Raw genomic sequence first — 21,465 nt, 5'->3', positions numbered from 1 at the left:
AATTAATAGTCCTGCCATGGTCTAATTTTTAACAGTATGACAAATGTTGCAGAAAATTACGACTCCCTAAAGGCTTAACCGATGTTCAAGCAAAATTGACTCTTGATCATATCCAGCTATCTGGAATTGGAGTACATAGTGAAAAATACAGACCTACAAAATGCAACAACTGTCCCCATTCGTTTTCAAATCAAACAACTAATTTTATTACAAAAGCAAAATACTGTGGATGCTGGAAACCTGAAATAAAAATAGGAAATGCTGGAAATACTCAGCAGGTCAGGCAGCATCTGAAACAGTTCTGACGAAGGGTCATCGATCTGAAACGTTAACTTTGTTTCTCTCTCCACAGATGCTGCCTGACCTGCTGAGTATTTCCAGCATTTTCTGTTTTAACTCATTTCCTTGTTCAACATGGTGATGGTTTTCAACAGAATAATCACATGTAGCTGTGTGTGTTGAACCCACAACCAAGTTCTACTCCATTACTCGCTAACCTCCTCAACAAAAAGGTCCAATACAATCATTTTCTTCATGCAAGCGGAAAAGGCTGATTAGCAGCATCTGATTAACCCTTTGAGGTTTGCGGTTGTGCTTCTGCATCGAAATCCACACTGTCACAAGTTTGCATTTCCTTTGATATTTAAGGACACTATCAGTTTGGGAAGGCTTTATTGTTCAGTATATTCTCTGTTTCTACTTAATATCTCAGACGAATTTACAGAAATTATTTTTGAAGCAATGGAGAAAATGAATGCGAGTTGAAAGTTGGAACGGTCAAAGGTTGACAAAACCAACAGAATATGATTGGTCAAAAAATTACAGCAATTAAACATTGTGACTTGAGGAAACCTCACAGGTCTGCTGCTTTCCCTGTTTCATCGGTAAACTGATAAACACAGATTTGCTCACATAGGAACAGGTGTAGGCCATTCAGCCCCTCGAGCCTGCTCTGCCATTCAATTCTTCTTCTTCTTCTTAGGCAGTCCCTCGGAACCGAGGATGACTTGCTTCCACATTAAAAATGAGTTCACAGGTGACTGATGAGTCCAATGCGGGACCTACAGTCTCGGTCACAGGTGGGGCAGACGGTGGTTGAAGGGGCGGGTGGGTGGGATGCTTGGGTTGACGTGCGTTCCTTGCGCTGCCTACGCTTGGCTTCCGCTTGCTCCTGGCGAAGAGATTCGAGGTGTTCGGCGCCTTCCCGGATGCTTCTCCTCCACTTTGTGCGGTCTTGAGCCAGGGATTCCCAGGTGTCGGTGGGGATGTTCCACTTTTTCAAGGAGGCTTTGAGGGTGTCCTTAAAGCGTTTCCTCTGCCCACCTGGGGCTCTCTTGCCGTGCCGGAGCTCCGAGTAGAGTGCTTGTTTTGGGAGTCTTGTATTGGGCATGCGGACGATGTGACCTGTCCATCGGAGCTGATCTAGCGTGGTCAAAGCTTCGATGCTGGGGATGTTGGCCAGAGCGAGAACACTGACGTTGGTGCGCCTATCCTGCCGATGGATTTGTAGGATCTTGCGGAGGCAGCGTTGGTGGTACCTCTCCAGTGCTTTGAGGTGCCTGCTGTACATGGTCCATGTCTCTGAGGCATACAGCAGGGCGGGTATCACTGCTGCTCTGTAGACCATGAGCTTAGTGCCATGGTCTAAGCTCATGGCCATTCAATTAGGTCATGGCTGATCTGTACCTCAACTCCATTTACCCGCCTTTGCTCCCTATACCTTGATACCAATGCTCCCTTTAAGCTGCGTGGCCGCGCAGCGCTCTGTAGCTCCCGCGCAGCCGGCTCACCGGCTTTTAAATAGGAAAAACCTTAAAGGGGCCGCGCACCCAAATAAAAATTAAAGGGAACATTGCTTGATACTCTTACCGAACAAAAATCTATCGGTCTCAGTCTTGAACATTTTAATTGACCCAGAATCCACAGCCTTTTGTGAGGAGGGGGGGGGGGGGGGGGGGGGCGGTTCTGGGGAATAGTTCCAGATTTCTACGACCCTTTGTGTGAAAAAGTGCTTCCTGATTTCATTCACTATCCCAAAATTGGGCTCATACTCCAATATAAATAGGGCTCTTGCTTGAAGTACTATTATTAAGTAGTGCTGCGGCATCAAATGTAATGGCAAGTGTTATTTATAAAGCTACAAAGTGATATCACATTTCTAAAATTAGGTGGAATTGCTATTCTAATGTTAAGTGGGAGTACGGTATGATGGTTAATTGAACATGCCAAAGCAAATCTCTGTCACAAGCAGCTAAGTTCAATATCTGCAGGTAATACAACTGTCTGGCTCCTGATTACCGTGCGCCAGTATAACTAAGACACGAGTGGACCGGCCATGCTGATAGTACATAAGAACATAATAAGAACATAAGAAGTAGGAGCAGGAGTAGGCCATACGGCCCCTTGGGCCTGCTCCGCCATTCAATAGGATCATGGCTGATCCGAACCTAGACTCACGTCCACTTCCCTGCCCGCTCCCCGTAACCCTTAATTCCCTTATCAGCTAGGAAACTGTCTATCTCCGTTTTAAATTTATTTAGTGTCGCCGCTTCCACAGCTCTCTGAGGTAGCAAATTCCATAGATTTACTACCCTCTGAGTGAAGAAGTTTCTCCTCATCTCAGTTTTGAAACGGCAGCCCCTTATTCTAAGATTATGCCCCCTAGTTCTAGTCTCACCCATCAGTGGAAACATCCTCCCCGCATCCACCCGATCAAGCCCCCTCACAATCTTATATGTTTCAATAAGATCGCCTCTCATTCTTCTGAATTCCAATGAGTAGAGGCCCAACCTACTCAACCTTTCCTCATAAGTCAACCCCCTCATCTCCAGAATCAACCGAGTGAACCTTCTCTGAACTGCCTCGAGAGCAAGTATATCTTTTCTTAAATATGGAAACCAAAACTGTACGCAGTATTCCAGGTGTGGCCTCACCAGTACCCTGTATAACTGAAGCAAGACTTCCCTGCTTTTATACTCCATCCCCCTTGCAATAAAAGCCAAGATTCCATTGGCCTTCCTGATCACCTGCTGTACCTGCATACTAACCTTCTGTGTTTCATGCACCAGGACCCCCAGATCCCTTTGTACTGTAGCACTTTGCAGTTTATTTCCATTTAGATAATAACTTGCTCTTTGATTTTTTCTGCCAAAGTGCATAACCTCACACTTTCCAACATTATATTCCATCTGCCAAATTTCTGCCCACTCACTTAGCCTGTCTATGTCCTTTTGCAGGTTTTTTATGTCCTCCTCACTCACTGCTTTCCCTCCCATCTTTGTATCGTCGGCAAACTTGGATACATTGCACTTGGTCCCCTCCTCCAAATCGTTAATATAGATTGTAAAGAGTTGGGGTCCCAGCACTGACCCCTGCGGAACACCACTAGTTACTGATTGCCAACCCGAGAATGAACCATTTATCCCAACTCTCTGTTTTCTGTTAGATAGCCAATCTTCCACCCATGCCAGTATATTACATTATATTAGTAAAGGGCTACTACATTACTACAGGGGCATGGAGAGATCTCTTTTTACTTACCATCCTCCCCTAAGTACTTCCGACTTTATATTTTGTCCCTACTCTGATTGTAGCTGCCCCGCATTTCTTTTTCATTTTATGGTGCTAGATTTTTCTCTCTTCCTTGCCCCTTCGTATAGGGTGCAGTGTCCCAATCTACCTCTGCCGTCAAAATCCTGTCGTTATTCATCCTTTACTATCTCCAATCGCCAAGACTGGCGGTGTTGGAGCCGAGTGGGCAACTGGGGGCCGGGAAACGGGGTGGAAATTCAAATCACCGAATCTTCACCATTCTGCCACCAACTATATCTGCAGACTCTGGTACACCTACCTGGCAAAAAACAGAGGATGGATAAACATAGAAACATAGAAGATAGGAGCAGGAGTAGGCCATTCGGCCCTTCGAGCCTGCTCCGCCATTCAATGTGATCATGGCTGATCATCCAAATTCAGTACCCTGTCCCTGCCTTTTCCCCATATCCCTTGATCCCTTCAGCCTCAAGAAACATATCCAACTCTTTCTTGAATATATTTAATGAACTGGCCTCCACCGCCCTCTGTGGCAGAGAATTCCACAGGTTCACCACTCTCTGGGTGAAGAAATTCCTCCTCATTTCAGTCCTAAATGGCTTACCCCTTATCCTTAGACTATGACCCCTGGTTCTGGACTCCCCGGCCATCAGAAACATCCTTCCTGCATCTAGTCTGTCCAGGCCTGACAGAATTTTATAGGTTTCGGTGAGATCCCCTCTCAATCTTCTAAACTCCAGTGAGTATAAGCCCAATCGACACAATCTCTCCTCATACGTCATTCCTGCCATCCCAGGTATCAGCCTGGTGAATCTTTGCTGCACTCCCTCCATGGCAAGAACGTCCTTCCTCAGGTATGGTGACCAAAACTGCACACAATACTCAAGGTGCGGTCTCACCAAGGCCCTGTACAACTGTAGCAAGACATCCTTGTTCCTGTACTCGAACCCTCTTGCTACGAAGGCCAACATACCATTTGCCTTCTTAACCGCCTGCTGCACCTGCATGCTTACCTTCAGCGACTGGTGCACAAGGACACCCAGGTCTCTTTGCACTTCCCCTTCTCCCAATCTATTGCCATTCAAATAATAATCTGCCTTCCTGTTTTTGCCACCAAAGTGGATAACCTCACATTTATCCACATTATAGTGCATTTGCCATGTTTCTGCCCAATCACCCAACCTGTCCAAATTGTACTGGAGTTTCCCGACATCCTCCTCGCAGCTTACCCTCCCGCCCAGCTTTGTGTCGTCTGCAAATTTGGAGATGTTACATCCAATTCCCTCGTCCAGATCATTAATATATATTGTGAACAGCTGGGGTCCTAGGACCGATCCTTGCGGTACCCCACTAGTCACGGCCTGCCACTCGGAAAACGATCCGTTTATTCCTACTATTTGCTTTCTGTCCGCCAACCAGTTCTCTATCCAAGTCAATACCTTGCCCCCAATCCCATGTGCCTTAATTTTGCACGCTAATCTCTTGTGTGGGACCTTATCGAAAGCCTTCTGAAAGTCCAAATACACCACATCCACTGGTTCTCCCTTATCTATTTTACCAGTTACATCCTCAAAAAATTCCAGCAGATTAGTCAAGCATGATTTACCTTTTGTAAATCCATGTTGACTTTGTCCGATCCTGTCACTGCTTTCCAAGTGCTCTGCTATTACATCTTTTATAATACTCTAGCATTTTCCCCACTACCGATGTCAGGCTTACCGGTCTATAATTCCCCACTTTTTCTCTACCACCTTTTTTGAATAGTGGGGTAACATTAGCTACCCTCCAATCCATGGGTACCGTTCCAGAGTCTATCGAGTTCTGGAAGATGATCAGTAATGCATCTACTATCTCTAGGGCCACTTCCTTAAGTACCCTGGGATGTAGACCATCAGGCCCTGGGGATTTATCGGCCTTCAGTCCCATCAATTTTCCTAACACCATTTTCCTACAAATACTGATTTCTTTCAGTTCCTCGCTTTCATCAGACCCTATCTGACAGATAATGCCTCTGTAGGCTATAGGCCAGCAGATGGCACAGTTCCAGGGCTGTGCCATCTGCTCCGAAGATATCTAGAGTCTATTTGCACCTCAGTGGCAGTCAAGGTCATCTCCTTCCTCAACTTTTTTTGCCTCTTTCCAGGTGAGCATAGGGATCAACAGTAGTATTCGTCAATGCATTGCCCATACATGGAGCAAACAAGTGACTGATGTATCGATCAGCGTTTTCATTTCCTTTCCCACTGGCTGCCCAATGCCACAGCATTATTGCATTTTCCAAAGTGAGGGGTCATGGACGGCATTTCCATAGCCAACCAGGCATCAGGTCCCTGCTCCTCCACCTGATCCTAATCGCATGTACGCTGCGACTCACCAAATGCTGATGGCTGAAAGCTCACTGACTGTGGCGCCTGGGATGTCGGTGGTTATACAAACATTGGTGCAGGGTGCTGTGAGGCGCTGTCTTGTTCTGGGTCACCGACAGTGCTGGCAGATTATTTTCACAGGTCTACCATGACAGAAAAGGGACCAATGTTGGAATGCTGGCTCCAAAACACATTGTCAAACAGAGCTCACGTTACAAGGTACCAACTGTGCATGACACTTGTGTGTACGCCTATGCAAGAGCTGGATCGTACTAGCACTGAACTTGGGGTTTGCCTGCGGTTTCACACCTTTCCCTACTGTTCACCAATATTAAATAATGCTACTTATGCCAAAATAAAAAAAAGTGTAAATAATTTAAAAAGGCATTTTGTACAGAAAATTGCCACCTCCTTAAACCAGTGTTGACTAAGAGAAGTTGCTGACTATCCAGGTTATGGTGACACCATTTTAGCTACATGCACTAATTTTTGTAGAAAACCAATTGCACACATTCACACAATCCAGGTTCATGTACTCCACGTGTATATATTTACTTAACATCTACCACCATTCAGTAACCAAGGAAGTCAAACACTCACAAAAGCATTCGCACACTCTGCTTTTCCTCTTACCATTTCACCAACAAACGCACGGAAAGGTTAAAGTTCACACGCATACGCTGTGCGAATATGAGTATTGAGATCACAAGCCCAACGGCGGTGTCTCGTTACTCATTTTTTATTTACAAATCAGAAATGCAATTATCCACATCTGGATTGCCAATTAGCCACATGTGGCTAGCGGCTCACGTATTGGCGAACACTGCCCTAAACCAATCAAACATGTTAAAGATCATAAAAATTTCCACAGCTTCAGCACCTACTTTAAGCAAGTGTGAAAAGTCATACACGCTAACAGCTTCTGCTAGGGGGGAAAAAAGGACAAAAAAATCAAAGCAACAACTTCCACGCCACGATCTGACAGATCACTGCTGACTTCAACAGGCAACACTTCTGGCCACGAAGATTTCAACACAAGTGCCCAACACAAGCTTTCCTGCAATAAAAGCTTCTGAAAATAAGGGAACGGATTAGATGCGAGACCGTCACATCGATAGCTCACGGTAATGCCAAAATGAACATATCCATTCATTTCCTATTTAACTAATTTAAAGCATACATTTGGACTGGTAGGTAGCTTAATGATATCATTTTATAAATTACAAACACTGAAATTACAGGATATATTTTGTAAATAGTTCATGCAGCACATGAGCAGAAAAGCAAATATTGCTATTTTATTACTTACTTGTAAACGAATCAACCAGAGCGCTCACTCTTGCTCACTATTTAATGCCCCCTTGCTGCAAAGTGCATATCAGGACATCAGGTGAGGACAGGAACAGGATTGGTGGTGATGCCCCACAATGGTTGAATAGCCTGTGACATACTATCAAGTTTGCACGTGAAAAATAGCCACTTGGACAAGTTACCTGGTGGGGTGGGGAGGGGAGCTCTGCCAGGGCTTGTGAAACTGCACCCCAGCATGAGTTACCAGTTCCAGAAAAGAAGGAGCGAGAACTGGGGTAAGGGGAAAAACAATGCAGCCATTACTGAGCAGGACTGTGTCCTTGTCGGCTGTTACATAGAATCATAGGAACTTACAGCACAGAAAGAGGCCATTCGGCCCATCGTTTCTGTGCCTGCCGAAAAAGAGCTCTCCAGCCTAATCCCACTTTCCAGCTCTTGGTCCGTAGCCCTGTAGGTTACCGCACTGCAAGTGCCTATCCAAGCGCTTTTTAAATGTAGAGGGTTTCTGCCTCTACCACCCTTTCAGGCAGTGAGTTCCAGACCCCCACCACCCTCTGGGTGAAAAAAGTTCTCCTCAACTCCCCTCTAAACGTTCTACCATTTACTTTAACTCTATGCCCCCTGGTTATTGACCTCGCTGCCAAGGGAAATAGGTCCTTCCTATCCACTCCATCTAGGCCCCTCATAATTAATCATTAATAACATGGCACTATGACTTCAGCCTTAATTAGGCTCGTGCTGTTCACTTACACCAATCTCAAATGGTCCTGTGAAATAATCCAGATTAGCCTGGATGAACCAGATGTTGTTTAATCCAAGGTCGTCACACCTGTCCTTGGCACGCCCCAAGGACTCTTCTTTGTTTTCCACTAAAATCACCTGGAACACAGGTCAACATCGAATCAGCAAGAAGCTCATCTCAAGTAGAAGTGTTTAAGGCACCAAGAACGTTTGCAGCATAGAAATTCATCTCTATTCGGTTTTTTCAATATCATTTATATGAATGTACAAGTTCTATGGACGATTGTCTTTAAAATACAAAAAACAAATCCACAATTTATCAAATGCCGTCTTTTGGACTACAAAACAGGGGCAAAGCATAGCAATAGCAGTGGGACAGCCTGCGCACAGTCTGTGTCGGTAATGTGGGGGAGAACGTCACCTTGGTGATTTACAGTGGCGATCATGTGGAAGAGATTCGGGGTGAGATAATGGCCGGGGCTAGCGTAGAACCTTTATTACTTTATTGCTATGAAATAGATTACACATATACAGTACGTGCAAACCTGGTGCCAGAGGCTGGAAACACTTTGAACGACGGCTGGAAAAGCTGATGTCTGCATGGAAAGCAGATGGCTGGCATGTATTACACGTACGCCTGCTGTGCTATGTTCACTGAGTATTACCTTCTGATGGTGCAGAAATCAAGGCAATTGTGATCTGTAACTACTACAGTACTAAATAAATAAAACAGTTCCAGAATAAATTATTTTTAGCTTCAAATGCTGAATCACAGCACACTTCAAAAGTCAAAATTCTAAATTTCCGAGGGCACATGCCTCCTGACCCTTCTCCAGGAAGTAAATCTTGCACCATCAGAGTTCACTTTCAGCTTTGAAAATTTCTAAATCCACCACCGCAAAGACTGCACTTCTGTGTAATTCAGTTGTTTTCCCCCTCCCCACTATATAAATGATGAAATATTGGGTTTAGCTGCAGCCCAACAAGTTCACATCCCACTGCACTCCCAGTGTAACTACTTCTTTTCATATATAAAAACTTGCATTTATATAGCGCCTTTCACGACCACCATACGTCCCAAAGCGCTTTACAGCCAATGAAGTACTTTTTGAAGTGGAGTCACTGTTGTAATGTAGGAAACGTGGCAACCAATTGCACACAGCAAGCTCCCACTAACAGCAATGTCATGACCAGATAATCTGTTTTGTGATGTTGATAGAGGGATAAATATTGGCCAGGACACCGGGGAGAACTCCCCTGCTCTTCTTCTAAATAGTGCCGTGGGATCTTTTATGTCCACCTGAGAGGACAGGCGGGGCCCTCGGTTTAACGTCTCATCTGAAAGATGGCACCTCCGACAGTGCAGCACTCCACGGGAGTGTCAGCCCAGATTTTTGTGCTCAAGTCTCTGGAGTGGGACTTGAACCCACGACCTTCTGACTCAGAGGCGAGGGTGCTACCCGCTGAGCCACGGCTGACACCATTGGGTTTCAGTTTTCAGAGATGAGCAAATTGAGTTGTGGAATGTGATCCCAAATCATTAAAAAAAATCCTGAAATCTAATTAAATAAACAGGAATTTAACCTATTCAGTCTCGCTGAGGTGGCGGTCTTGGCCAAAGGCATTTATTTAGGGTAGTTTTTTTTAGTTGCGCATTGCTTTCTTTGAGTTGTCAGCTTTTATGGGGCTTTCTCAGCAAGTTGTTAGCGTTTCTAAGTTTGGTAGGTTGGCAAGCATGCGGGCAACAGGGAGCTTGATGTATTTCAAGACTGGGCTAGGCGGTCAACTACAGATATCACTCAGCAAATCTCCACCTGATGATGCTGGAGGAAAAAGGTGATCGTCAATCAAGAGACTTTTATCCGAGTTTCCACTGGATCAAAGAGACCAGCATACAAACTTGGCCTAAAGCCCAATGTATGAAACAACAGATCAGGCGACCAGCAGCTTTTAAAAAAAAAAATGTTGGCACAGCTTCAGTTTTAGCTGCTCCCTGCAAACCGTACTGTATGTGTCTGGCCTGATTATTGCCACATGCATTTCTTACATCTTATCACTCAGCCTTCATCTTGAGTTGCAATATTCATACTGGAGTAAGCAGAGTGACGGCGACAATTTTAAAATAACGTACCTGGCATGACGACAAGGTGTGAGCAAGGACGATCCCAACGTGCCCCTGTGAACACAGGACAGACAATTGAGTCAATCAGCGGACGTATTTCGAGATTAGACCCGCATACTTTTGTGAAGGCAGATTCCTTTATTTATCTGTCTGCCAGTTGAACTCTCGAGATCTTATGCTTTGCAAGGCACAGAATGAAGATGAGCCGCTGAGTATTTCAAACTTCCGATCTCAGCAGGTATGACGTCCAAACAAATACCAATTTGTTTTGAGGACTTCTCCTATAGTAAAACTGGGATCATCAACCACAAATTTTGGGTCAATAATTTCTTCTTTTAAGAAAAATGGGAGGACATCTTATTTTTCTCCACAATTAATGAGCTTAAAATAAAATTACATTCTCAGAAATCACACCTCTCGCAGCCATGCATTCCCACGACTTCACTAGCTGTGAACTTCATTAATTGTAGGAATATCGCAACAGGAGTAGGCAATTCAGCCCCTCGAGCCTGTTCCGCCATTCGATCAGATCATGGCTGATCTGTTCCTCGACTCTACTTACCCACCTTTGCTCCATATCTCTTGATACCCATACCTAATAAAAATTAAAATTCTCCCGCTTTTTTTTTTAACTAAAGAGTAATTTAGGGCACAAAGTTACAGCCCTTGAAAACAATTCTGCCACCTTCACTACCACCTGCAAAAACCAGTACAAGGAATTATCACCACTGGCAGTTTTTAATTTTTTTTTGAAGTTTGATTTTTGCAATGAAGGTGGTGAGGCACCTTCTTTGTATTAAAACAAGATACTTTTAACACAATCTTGACTGAATATTATACAGTAGCCGTAAGATTTACTACTAAAATAGAATGTGACCTTCAATATAATAACGAAACAAAGAAAGGACTTGCATTTATCTCTTCTTCTTAGGCAGTCCCTTGGAACCGAGGATGACTTGCTTCCACATTAAAAATGAGTTCTCAGGTGACTGATGAGTCCAATGCGGGACCCACAGTCTCTGTCAGAGGTGGGGCAGACAGTGGTTGAAGGGGCGGGCGGGTGGGGTGCTTGGGTTGCCGTGCGCTCCTTGCGCTTGGCTTCCGCTTGCTCCCCGGCGAAGAGACTCGAGGTGTTCGGCACCTTCCCGGATGCTTCTCCTCCACTTTGTGCGGTCTTGGGTCAGGGATTCCCAGGTGTCAGTGGGGATGTTGTACTTTTTCAAGGAGGCTTTGAGGGTGTCCTTGAAGCGTTTCCTCTGCCCACCTGGGGCTCTCTTGCCGTGTCGGAGCTCCGAGTAGAGCGCTTGTTTTGGGAGTCTCGTATCGGGCATGCGCACAATGTGACCCGTCCATCGGAGCTGATTGAGCGTGGTCAGAGCTTCGATGCTGGGGATGTTGGCCTGAGCAAGAACACTGATGTTGGTGCGCCTATCCTGCCAATGGATTTGCAGGATCTTGCGGAGGCAGCGTTGGTGGTACCTCTCCAGTGCTTTGAGGTGCCTGCTGTACATGGTCCATGTCTCTGAGGCATACAGCAGGGCGGGTATCACTGCTGCTCTGTAGACCATGAGTTTAGTGCCGGGTTTGAGGTCCTGGTCTTCATTTATATAGTGCTGTTCACAACCAATCAGCTACTTTTGAAGTGTAGCCACTGTTGTAATGTAGGGAATGGGGCGGCCAATTTGCGCACAGCAAGCGCCCACAAACAACAGCAATGTGATAATGACCAGATAATCTTTTTTAGTGGTGTTGGTTGAGGGATTAATATTGGCCAGGACTCCCCTGCTCTTCTTCAAAATAGTGCCATGGGATCTTTTATGACCACCCGAGAGGGCAGACGGGGCCTCGGTTTAACGTTTCATTTGAAAAACGGCACCTCTGATAGTGTAACACTCCTTCAGTGGAGCGTCAGCCTAGATTTTGTGTTCAAGTCTCCGGAGAGGGACTTGAACCCATGACCTTCTGACTCAGAGGCGAGAGTGCTACCACTGAGCCATGGCTGACACTTAGAATATATTTACATACCCGCCCTGCTGTATGCCTCAAAGACATGGACCATGTACAGCAGGCACCTCAAAGCACCTCAAAGCACTGGGGAGGTACCACCAACGCTGCCTCCGCAAGATCCTGCAAATCCACTGGCAGGATAGGCGCACCAACGTCTGTGTTCTTGCTCAGGCCGACATCCCCAGCATCGAAGCTTTGACCACGCTCAATCAGCTCCGATGGACGGGTCACATCGTCCGCATGCCTGATACGAGACTCCCAAAACAAGTGTTCTACTCGGAGCTCCGGCACAGCAAGAGAGCTCCGGTGGGCAGAGGAAACGCTTCAAGGACACCCTCAAAACCTTGAAAAAGTGTAACATCGCCACCGACACCTGGGAATCCCTGGCCCAAGACCGCACAAAGTGGAGGAGAAGCATCCGGGAAGGCGCTGAACACCTCAAGTCTCTTCGCCGGGAGCAAGCGGAAGGAGCGCACGTCAACCCAAGCACCCCACCCACCCGCCCCTTCAACCACCGTCTGCCCCACCTGTGACAGAGACTGTAGGTCCCGCATTGGACTCATCAGTCACCTGCAAACTCATTTTTAATGTGGAAGCAAGTCATCCTCGGTTCCGAGGGACTGCCTAAGAAGAAGATTTACATAAAGGCATTTAGTTCTTCAGAAAATATGCCTTTCTCTTGAACATTACCCACTGCAACTGCCATAGGATTTCCAATTTACTGTAGGGCAAGATATTTAGTTTAAATAAATAACTTTGAGGAAATCTGGGATTACACAGAAGAAGGAAAGACTGAGGGAACAGGATAATTAGCTGGGGGAACAGAAATCCAAGTACTGAGTACTCAATGAAATGCAATGATAGTAAAGGTGTACCTTTCAAAATTACATACCCCACCGCTGCAGAAATCAACAATAGTATCACCAGGCTTGGCCAGTTTGGTCACAATGGAGATGATGTTGTCCAACTGTTGCTGCTTCCTTAGGGCACGCTCAGAGGAGAGCTTTCCTGTAGGGAGGAGTCAATGAAGAACAAATAGTGTCTTAGCCAAAGGTCAGACAGACATTCAGTTAACAAGTGCTGTATATTTCCAGCTCTCTGCAGTCACTGCTGCACTGTACAGAGACAGAACGATAAAGGTGAGCTGCCTAGTATTTCCAATCTCAGCAGGTGATGTGTCTAAAAATGTCAAGTTTACAACGAAGAGTTTCAACAACTTCTCGGTTAATAAAGCTAGGATAATCGACTACACCTTTTGGGCCAAATTTTCTCTTTTGAAGAAACATGGGCGGACACCTGTTTTTCTCCATAATTAATGACCCACAAAGAATATCGCATTCTCAGAAATCACACATTTTGCAGACCTGCATTCCCACAATTTCAAGAGCAGGTCATTCGTTGTAGAATAAACAGTTTCAGAGGGTGAAGACTCGACCAAGTGCTAAATGTTGGGGTGTAAGCAAATTAGCTGTAGATTCAGGGACTGCTTTGGGCCATTACAAACACTTAGGGGTCGATTTTCCTGGAGCCGTCAGGCGGGGTTTCAGGCGTGTGGGGAAAATTTTTTTTTTTTCTCGCAAAATTAGGGGGTCGCGACCCCCCCCCCCCCCGCCGCCTGATTCCCCACCCCGTCCGACTTTCACCCCGGCGTTTCAATCCGACCCGAATCAGTCACTGGTCTTTAGGCAGCCTAATCAACAATAATTGGCATCTATAATGCCATTTTAAGGGGCCCTTGCTACTTTCAGCCTTTTCCCACGCTAAACACGCCTGGTGGGAACACCGCTGATGAAACCTGGCGTGAACAATATCGGCTCGCTTACTATCAGCTGCAGGTCAATCAGGAAAGAAGAGATTTAATCAGACAGCATTTGTAGGTTGCAGGGCCTTGTTGTTTCAGGCTTGGGGCAACTTGTTCAAGGCTTAGGCACAGCTGTGGAAGGTTGGAGCCTCACACACTTCTCCAGTGTGAGCTCCTGGGAAGCACCTCTCGGCACCCTCACTCAGCGCTTCCTCAACGGAGGCATCTACCAGAAGTATGGGAGGCCTTTTTTCCCTTCCCTTCATGCCATTAGAGGATCATCAGCAGCAGAGGCGGCAGCAGCAGAACCAGGAACAGCAGCATCAGCAGCAGGAGCGCCAGGCTGCTGCTCACTCACCTGAAGCTGCACAGGCCAGAAGGGGCCAGTGCTTGGATGTGGCTTGAGGGCACCTTGCTTCGAATCAGGGGGCCACGGGGACCCGTATCTCCACTGGCAGTCCTACTCAGAAGGACTTCCATGAAGGTCTGGTTTCTCTGTTCAATAGATGCCCATCGCTCCTCAAGAGATATCATTCTCTTATGAGCACTCACCATGTTTTCCGTACCCTGGCGACTTATCTCCTCCATGGAGGGTGCCAACCTTTCCATGGTGATGCGTTCATGCACCAATGACTACGCAAAGGCTCAGCTCATCTTCGCTATGGACTCCTCCATTCGCTCCACACTCGCAGCAACCCTAGAGACAAAGCCTGCCAGAGACTCCTGCATCTGTGCATGGAGTTCCATCACCTCTGATCTTACGGATAGACCCAGAGGCAGAGGGTCGACATGCAGCTGAGCTGAGCTGGCAGAGTCCTGCGCCCTCCGACGAGGACTCTCCACTGCTGTCCCTGTCTCCACAATCTGCTGATGCTCACTTGTGAGCTGTGAAACACCAGGTGAGAACACTACTCTATGTCCCGAAGATCCCCCCGAGGTGTGAGTGTCTGCGCTGGTGCTGGGTGCGCTTACTTCTGCTGACGCTGCGCCCTCAGAGGTTGGAGCTTCCTCTGAGGAGTCTGGCTGCACAGCCTCTTCCTCCTCCACAGTGGGGACGAGGGCTCTGGATGGTACTGTGGGGGAGTAAAGGAAGGAGTTAGAGATGTAATGCCAAGGTTCTTCTGGTGACTCCCAGTGAGTTGACATCTGCTGACACCTGCATCCATGCAGCATTGGTCTCAGTGGGAGGCCTCTTCCTCCCTGACCTAGGGAAGAGGACCTCCCTGTGGGCCCTAACCCCATCCAATAATGCCTGCAGTGAAGCCTTGTCAAATTTGGAGGCAGCTCGGGGTCTGGCACTGGCCACAGCTGCTGCAGGCTCTTCTGCCATCCTGTATGGTTCGTTTGGAAGCCTTCAGAGGATGCAGTGCTTGCTGTGGACCTTGAAAGCACCACGAATGATGACATCATACTGTGGGGCTTTCTGACTGGAAATAGTCAATTAGCAAGGGTGCCCACACGCTGGAAATGAATTGGCCAATTGAGGGAAAATTGCTTCGATGTGGCAGACCCATTTAGATTAGTGTGGGAACCCCGACATTCGGGGAACCCGACAATTCCCCGCACCTGCGGGAAAATCGGCCCCTTAGTTTATTCTAGGAACCTAGGAACGGGGTAGGCCATTCAGCCCCTCGAGCCTGTTCCGCCATTCTATTAGATCATGGCTGATCTGTAACTCCACTCCATTTACCCGCCTTTTCTCCATATCGCTTGATACCCACTCACGTAACAAAAATCTAGCGATCTTGACTCCCCGAATGCAACTCCGCAGGCGATTGACTAGAGTGATACAATTTTATTGTACAATTTATTCAGACTTTTAATGGGAGCATAAATAATGCAGGTTGCTTGGTACTGCAGGCAACCAGTATTGATTAAGTTTTTTTTTAAAGATTTTTTTTCCTGCCATGTGGATTTTCGTGCTGAAACACAGATAAGCGGATGCAGGAGTCGAACCACTTAATCTGTGAAATGTCTCCCTAACTCTCAAGGTAATGCAGCGGAACGCCCACGATATCAAACATTACAACCTACATTCTTCAACATTCCGCAGATGACAATTTCCACAAACCAGCAGCAACCTGATTATTGTTATCGTACACTATGTGATCACCTGCCCCCCTCCCCCCCCCCCCCCCACACTTACATCCTTATAATCTTATGCTTAACCAGATACTTATGTAGCATTTTTTTAATGATTCTACATTCGGTTGGAGTCTTTCCTGCACCAAGCACTCCGTGCAGGGATTCTTCTGCTGTTAAGTCTCCCCTGAAACTCATTAATTTTGCCCTGCAGTTTGATAAGCACAGTCCTAGTTCAGTAATCTGCTTTACTTCTACATAATCTTAAGAGACGGTGGAGGGGAGAGGGTGAAATTTAACTTTGGGAGGTGCGAAAAATGGGCGGCGATAGATGGATCAACCGGCCATTATACATCCCGCCCTATTTCCCTTTCCGTATAACTGGGGCTCGATCTGCTACTGCCAAAGTTCAATTTCACCCCCATTGGGGGGGGGGGGGGGGGGGTGGGGGGAAGGGAGAAACGGGACGTTCAACTTTGGTAGGGGCGTAAAACGGGCGGTAGCCGAACCGAAGTTGAAAGTTCTGCCCATGGTAAAGGTGTCTTGACCTGGCCGTGACTGGCGCAGTGACCTGTGACACAAACTAGCTTCTTGATTAGCAGCCAATCCATCATTTAGCTGTGAAATATGTGGGCATCAACGTTTCCCCCTAAGCTGCGTGGGCGCGCAGCGGTCGGGAGGTCCCGCGCAGTCCGCTCAACCAGCTGTTCCGCTGGAAAAGATGCCGCGCATGCGTGGCCGCTATGCGATCGCACAGCACATTTAAAAGGACCACGCACCTAAAATAAAGATTAGAGGGAACTCTGATGGGCACATACTCCTGTTTACTGTTTACATTTTATTACTGTAACCGTGCCAATATCAGTCTTACAGCGTAAACCCTTACATTCATCAACAACAATAACAACTTGCATTTATATAGCGCCTTTAATGTACCAAAACGTCCCAAGGCATTTCACAGGAGCATTAGAAAACAAAATTTGACACAGCCATAAAAGGAGATATTGGGAAAGGTGATCAAAAGCTTGGTTAAAGAGGTAGATTTTAAGGAGCGTCTTAAAGGAGGAGAAGTAGAGAGACAGAGTATTCTTGTATCTTATCTGGTTACCATTGAGCCTGATACCGTTGTCATACATCTACGCACATGTTCCCAGAGGTGACACCCTTTTCCTGGTCTGTAATACCTGTCAAGCTCTAAGAAAACAGCTAGCGTATGTGCTATACTGCTACACAGCACACACATATGCATGTATACATGCAGTACTAAACAACTAGGTTGGCACAAGTGACCAATTGCCTCAGTTACACTGAACGCTGGCGTTTAAATGGGGTTTATTCAGAGGCCCCAGTTTTTCAGTAGACATCATAATCAAAGAAAGGGCACGGGACATCAACACTCAGCCATCTGAAGGCTGAAAACTTTGTCCTTGATGTTTCCCTCCCTTGTGGTGCAGACAGAAGGTGAACTAAGATGTCAGTGGTGTGTCATTATGTGCAGCATGACAGCTCACACACGCTTCGCTACACAAACTCTGCATTTGCCACACGGGACTGATCAAACCCAACCAACCAGAAATACTGTGGTGTACACTCCGCTCATGCCTGGGCTGAGCTGCATCTCTTCGCTGTGTCCTTGAAAGAGAAAAGACTTTGCTGGATCAAGCAGACCTGAACTTTTCACCACACTTTAAAAAGCCAAAAGAAAAGCAAACCTCTCACTGAGATCTGCCAACAGTGCACAGCACAGGCCGTCAGTGTAACCGGAGCTCCCTGACTCCAGTCACACTTAGCTTCATTCCTGAGAGCTGAGAAGCACAACCTATCTAACTGTTTGAGGGGGGGGGGTGGGGGGGGGGCGGGCGGGGGGGGAGAGACTGCTGAAGCGTTTTATTCAAATTTGTCAAAAAAAGGGAAGTTTATCAGAACATTTTTAAGTGAGTTTTCATCCCTGATTATCGCTGTAAGCCTCCATGGGGGAAAAATTCAGTTGTTTGCGCCTCCTGTTAGCGTCTTAAGAGGGCGCTAATGGGGCGCAAAGTAACTAGCGCCCGGGCGTGGCGATGTTTGCGCCACTCGTGAAATTAACTAGACATTTTGCGGCGGCGCTAAACACTACCGCCACGGTCTCCTGCGCCGGCAGATCGTGACGTCAGTCGAGTGCGCAACGCCCCGGTAGCGCCCCAGACCGGATATTGAGTGGCGCCGCCTGCCGCTAGCAATGACAGGTTGAGGGGAGCGTTTTGCTGTCAGAAAGGGACTAGGGGAGCGCTATGTAAAGGCGACCGCTTCCTGTCTTTTTTTGTCGGTATCATTTTTGCACCACGCATTCTGAGAGAGAGAGAGAGAGAGACTTTGGGAGAGATTCAACGCTGTGTGAAGGAGTTTTGAGTACTGAGCAGCGCTTGGCAGGTTTATTTTGATTTGCCCTTCCTTGCTTCGCCAGCGCTCTGAGGTAGCACCTCGCTCCTCAGCCTTTGCGCCTTAAGACAGGTGTGAAGCACCTGATTTAGCGCTCCAATCACCTCCAGGGGCGATAAAAGCCAAGTTTGCTGTTAGAGGCGATAATTAGCGCCAGGCGCTAAACTTTGCGCACAGCCGATAATGGCGCCCCAAACGGGGCGATACTGAATTTTTCCCCCCATGTCTCTGCATCCACATCAAATCTAGTTTTGAAAATTGGCTCCTAAAACCGACGCATTCACTTGCTTTCTGAAACGTGCAGACTGTGAAACATGACCCGTCTTTTCCCCCTTGGCCAGCGGTAGTGGGATTTTCTCGTAGGAAATGTTTTCTACAACTCTCCAAGATCTCTGTGCTCCTCCAACTGGTGCCCACAGTATATAACTGCAGCACTTGATTAGTAAGGAGCCATAAGCAATATGTATTATATCATAGTGTTTTGTAACGGTGGCCCACTGTATTATCTAGGAGACGTTTTGACAGGTAGCAGGTGTACAGCATTTCCTTTTCACCTTTAGACCTTTCTCTGCCTGAATACACAGGCACTGCGTATATTTGACACAACAAATGCCTTTAAAGCATTTCAAACCTCAAAATGCTTTATCAGACGAGTTTAAATGGAGACAGAGAATAGAACATAGCTTCCCTCTGCAGTACTAAAGACCGGGCACGATGTGGGTCACTGACAAAACTTCAGCTCCCCTACAAAAGGCGAACCTCACAGGACAGCACTTGGGCTTTGCCAGCATGACACTGTCATTCCATTCTGCAAGCTCTAATCTTACAGCCTTTCATAGCCTGCTACCGATAGCATGGGAGTAAGATTCTGGCAATCTCGTGCAATGGGCCTGTGTCTGTTGCAGGGCGAATGGAGAGTGCAAGCACCATATTCCCCTGTGACTCTCAACTCATTGGGTAAACTTACATTACAACTGTGGCATTAGTGTGAAGCGGTTTTGCCATGCACTGATGCTGCAGTTATAGTGTAGGTGCAGCCTGGATCTGGAGTCAGAACTGAACTGACACTGAACTCCCCGGACACCAGCTTTACAGGCCACAGGTTTAGTTTCAGTGTGGAGCCAAAATGACAGCGTAAATCTGGAGTCAGGGCTCAATTGGACATCAAGTGGAGTAGAGTGAGAATCTCTGGAGGAGGAAGTCTCACTCGAGTCGGTAAGACATTGTGCTCTTCACAGTTCAGCATTGGCGTGAGGCCTAAACAGCTTCATACCCGTGCTAAACTTGAAGTGTGAATGCACCATGTGGAAAACTGAAGTCGAGCTTCCGTGCCAAAAACAGGAAGCTTAACAAGATTTTTCTTTCAGTAATCAAGAGGGTATCTGAGCCACGACTTTGAGCTTCAATTGTAGTATTTTAGAATACTGTTAGAAGTGCAAAAGATTTTGGTTTCCTTTCCTGACTTTTTTTGTGTATGAATTTTATGAAAATCAGGGGAGGAATGTTAGTGAGGAGGAATGGAATGCTTTGGATGTCAGGCACCCAGTGTCAGCACCAAGCACTCCCAGACCAGGCACAGGACAATGTGCCTCAGCCCACGCCACAGAAGAGTCGCCTCTCCGAGTGAGATTGCCAATCTGCTGCCAAATTAAGGATGTTATGAGCCAATACCCATTAGGACATGGGATCGAGACTGCCCAAACCCATCTCATTTACAGCTGGAATCAAGGAAGGACTTTCATCCCGTGAGAGAATCCCATGCTGTTGAACCCAAGACTACCAAAAGTGGGCAACACCTGTATTTATGAATGGTGCTGAAATAGCTAAGGATGAAATTGAAAAGGACCAAGAAGTCTTAGTAGACTCGCGCTCAACGCTCTCCAATCAACACAGAGCAGTAATCATCAAACCCAACAGAGTGTTGAACTCTATAGTCAAAACAGTAGAATATAAGACAGAGGAAGCGGTGATCAAACTGTACAGGACACACCTTGAGTAGAGTGTCCAGTTTTTAAATCAACGAGGCGGGAGATGTTCAAGCACTGGAGGCAGGGCAAAGAAGAGCAACCAGGCTGATCCCTAGCCTTAGAGGTCTCAGTGACGAGGATAGGCTCTTTAGCCTCAGAAGGAGATGTCTAAGAGGCGATCTTATAGAGAGGTATACAAGATTGTAAAGGGAGCAGAAAAGGTAAAAGCGACAAATTACTTTAAATTAAATCGCAAGAGTAGGACAAGGGGACACAGGTGTAAACTTGCAAAAGGCAAACTTAGGTGCGATGCCAAGATGTTTTTCTTCACACAAAGAATAGCCAACACATGGAACGGACTCCTTGATACAGTAGTGGAGGCATGTATAAAACAACTGGATGCTGCAATGGGTTGGGGACTTTATAGCCATTCTGGATGGATAAAAAAAAGATTTGCATTTATATAGCTTCTTTCACAACCTCATGACGTCCCAAAGCGCTTCACAGCTGATGAAGTACTTTTGAAGTGTAGTAGGATGAACCAAGATGGGCCAAATGGCCTTCCCCATTGTAATTATTTTGTGAGATGAAAGGTCAGTGTTTAACCTACTGCACCATTCAGTGCCACAGGTTGCTAAAGAAACAATTCCAGAGTGAAATATTCTTTTCTCCTCCATATAGGGGAAAAACAAAATCATGGAAGGCATCTCCTGCTTGATAAGTAAGCTATATTTTTTTCCCTCCAGTTTAGTCTGCTGGACACCCGTCATGTCATCTTTCAAAACTGGAAGAGAGTCATCCACAAGCAGCAGGACCCTCAGCCGGTGGCCGTCACCGAGGTAACGCGTGGACTTCTGTGTACCTGACTGGTCTTCAACTTTTTAACGTATCTGATAGATCGACAGCAGAGTGGGCCGGGGTTGAGGAGGCCGATGGTCCACCTGACCACAACAAGCTGCACTAACAGATGGGCCTGGCGGTTACATTGGCCAAGTGGTTCTTTTTTTGCTTCATAAAGCAGTGCTTCCCGTCTCTGCCTTTAACTTTCTTCCATGCCAAATGCACCTGTATCCAGGTCTAGAACCAGCCACTAGGGTGTAC

The 21,465-nt window shown here is 46.6% G+C and overlaps 1 protein-coding gene across 4 annotated transcripts in view; it reads right to left on the bottom strand.

The window, feature by feature from the left end:
* The window catches only part of gstcd (glutathione S-transferase, C-terminal domain containing), a 232,574-nt gene that overhangs the window by 29,325 nt on the left and 181,784 nt on the right, over positions 1-21,465 (bottom strand). For all 4 annotated transcript variants that reach the window (XR_015080845.1, XM_086006839.1, XM_086006861.1 and 1 more), the window contains exons 6-8: positions 12,989-13,104; positions 10,099-10,143; positions 7,977-8,105 (exon numbers count right to left, since the gene is read on the bottom strand). Coding sequence is in view for 3 of the 4 variants with exons in the window: in XM_086006839.1 (XP_085862965.1) it covers positions 7,977-8,105; positions 10,099-10,143; positions 12,989-13,104 (290 nt within the window). In the remaining variant the exon portion in view is untranslated. The remainder of the gene's footprint in view (positions 1-7,976; positions 8,106-10,098; positions 10,144-12,988; positions 13,105-21,465) is intronic.

This window comes from Somniosus microcephalus, chromosome 2 (genome assembly GCF_052327205.1).
Source record: "Somniosus microcephalus isolate GS21.2 chromosome 2, FLI_Smic_1.0, whole genome shotgun sequence".
Lineage (NCBI taxonomy): Eukaryota > Metazoa > Chordata > Chondrichthyes > Squaliformes > Somniosidae > Somniosus > Somniosus microcephalus.
The sequence above is the reverse complement of the archived record's forward strand: the minus strand, read 5'-3'. Positions and strand labels throughout refer to the sequence as shown.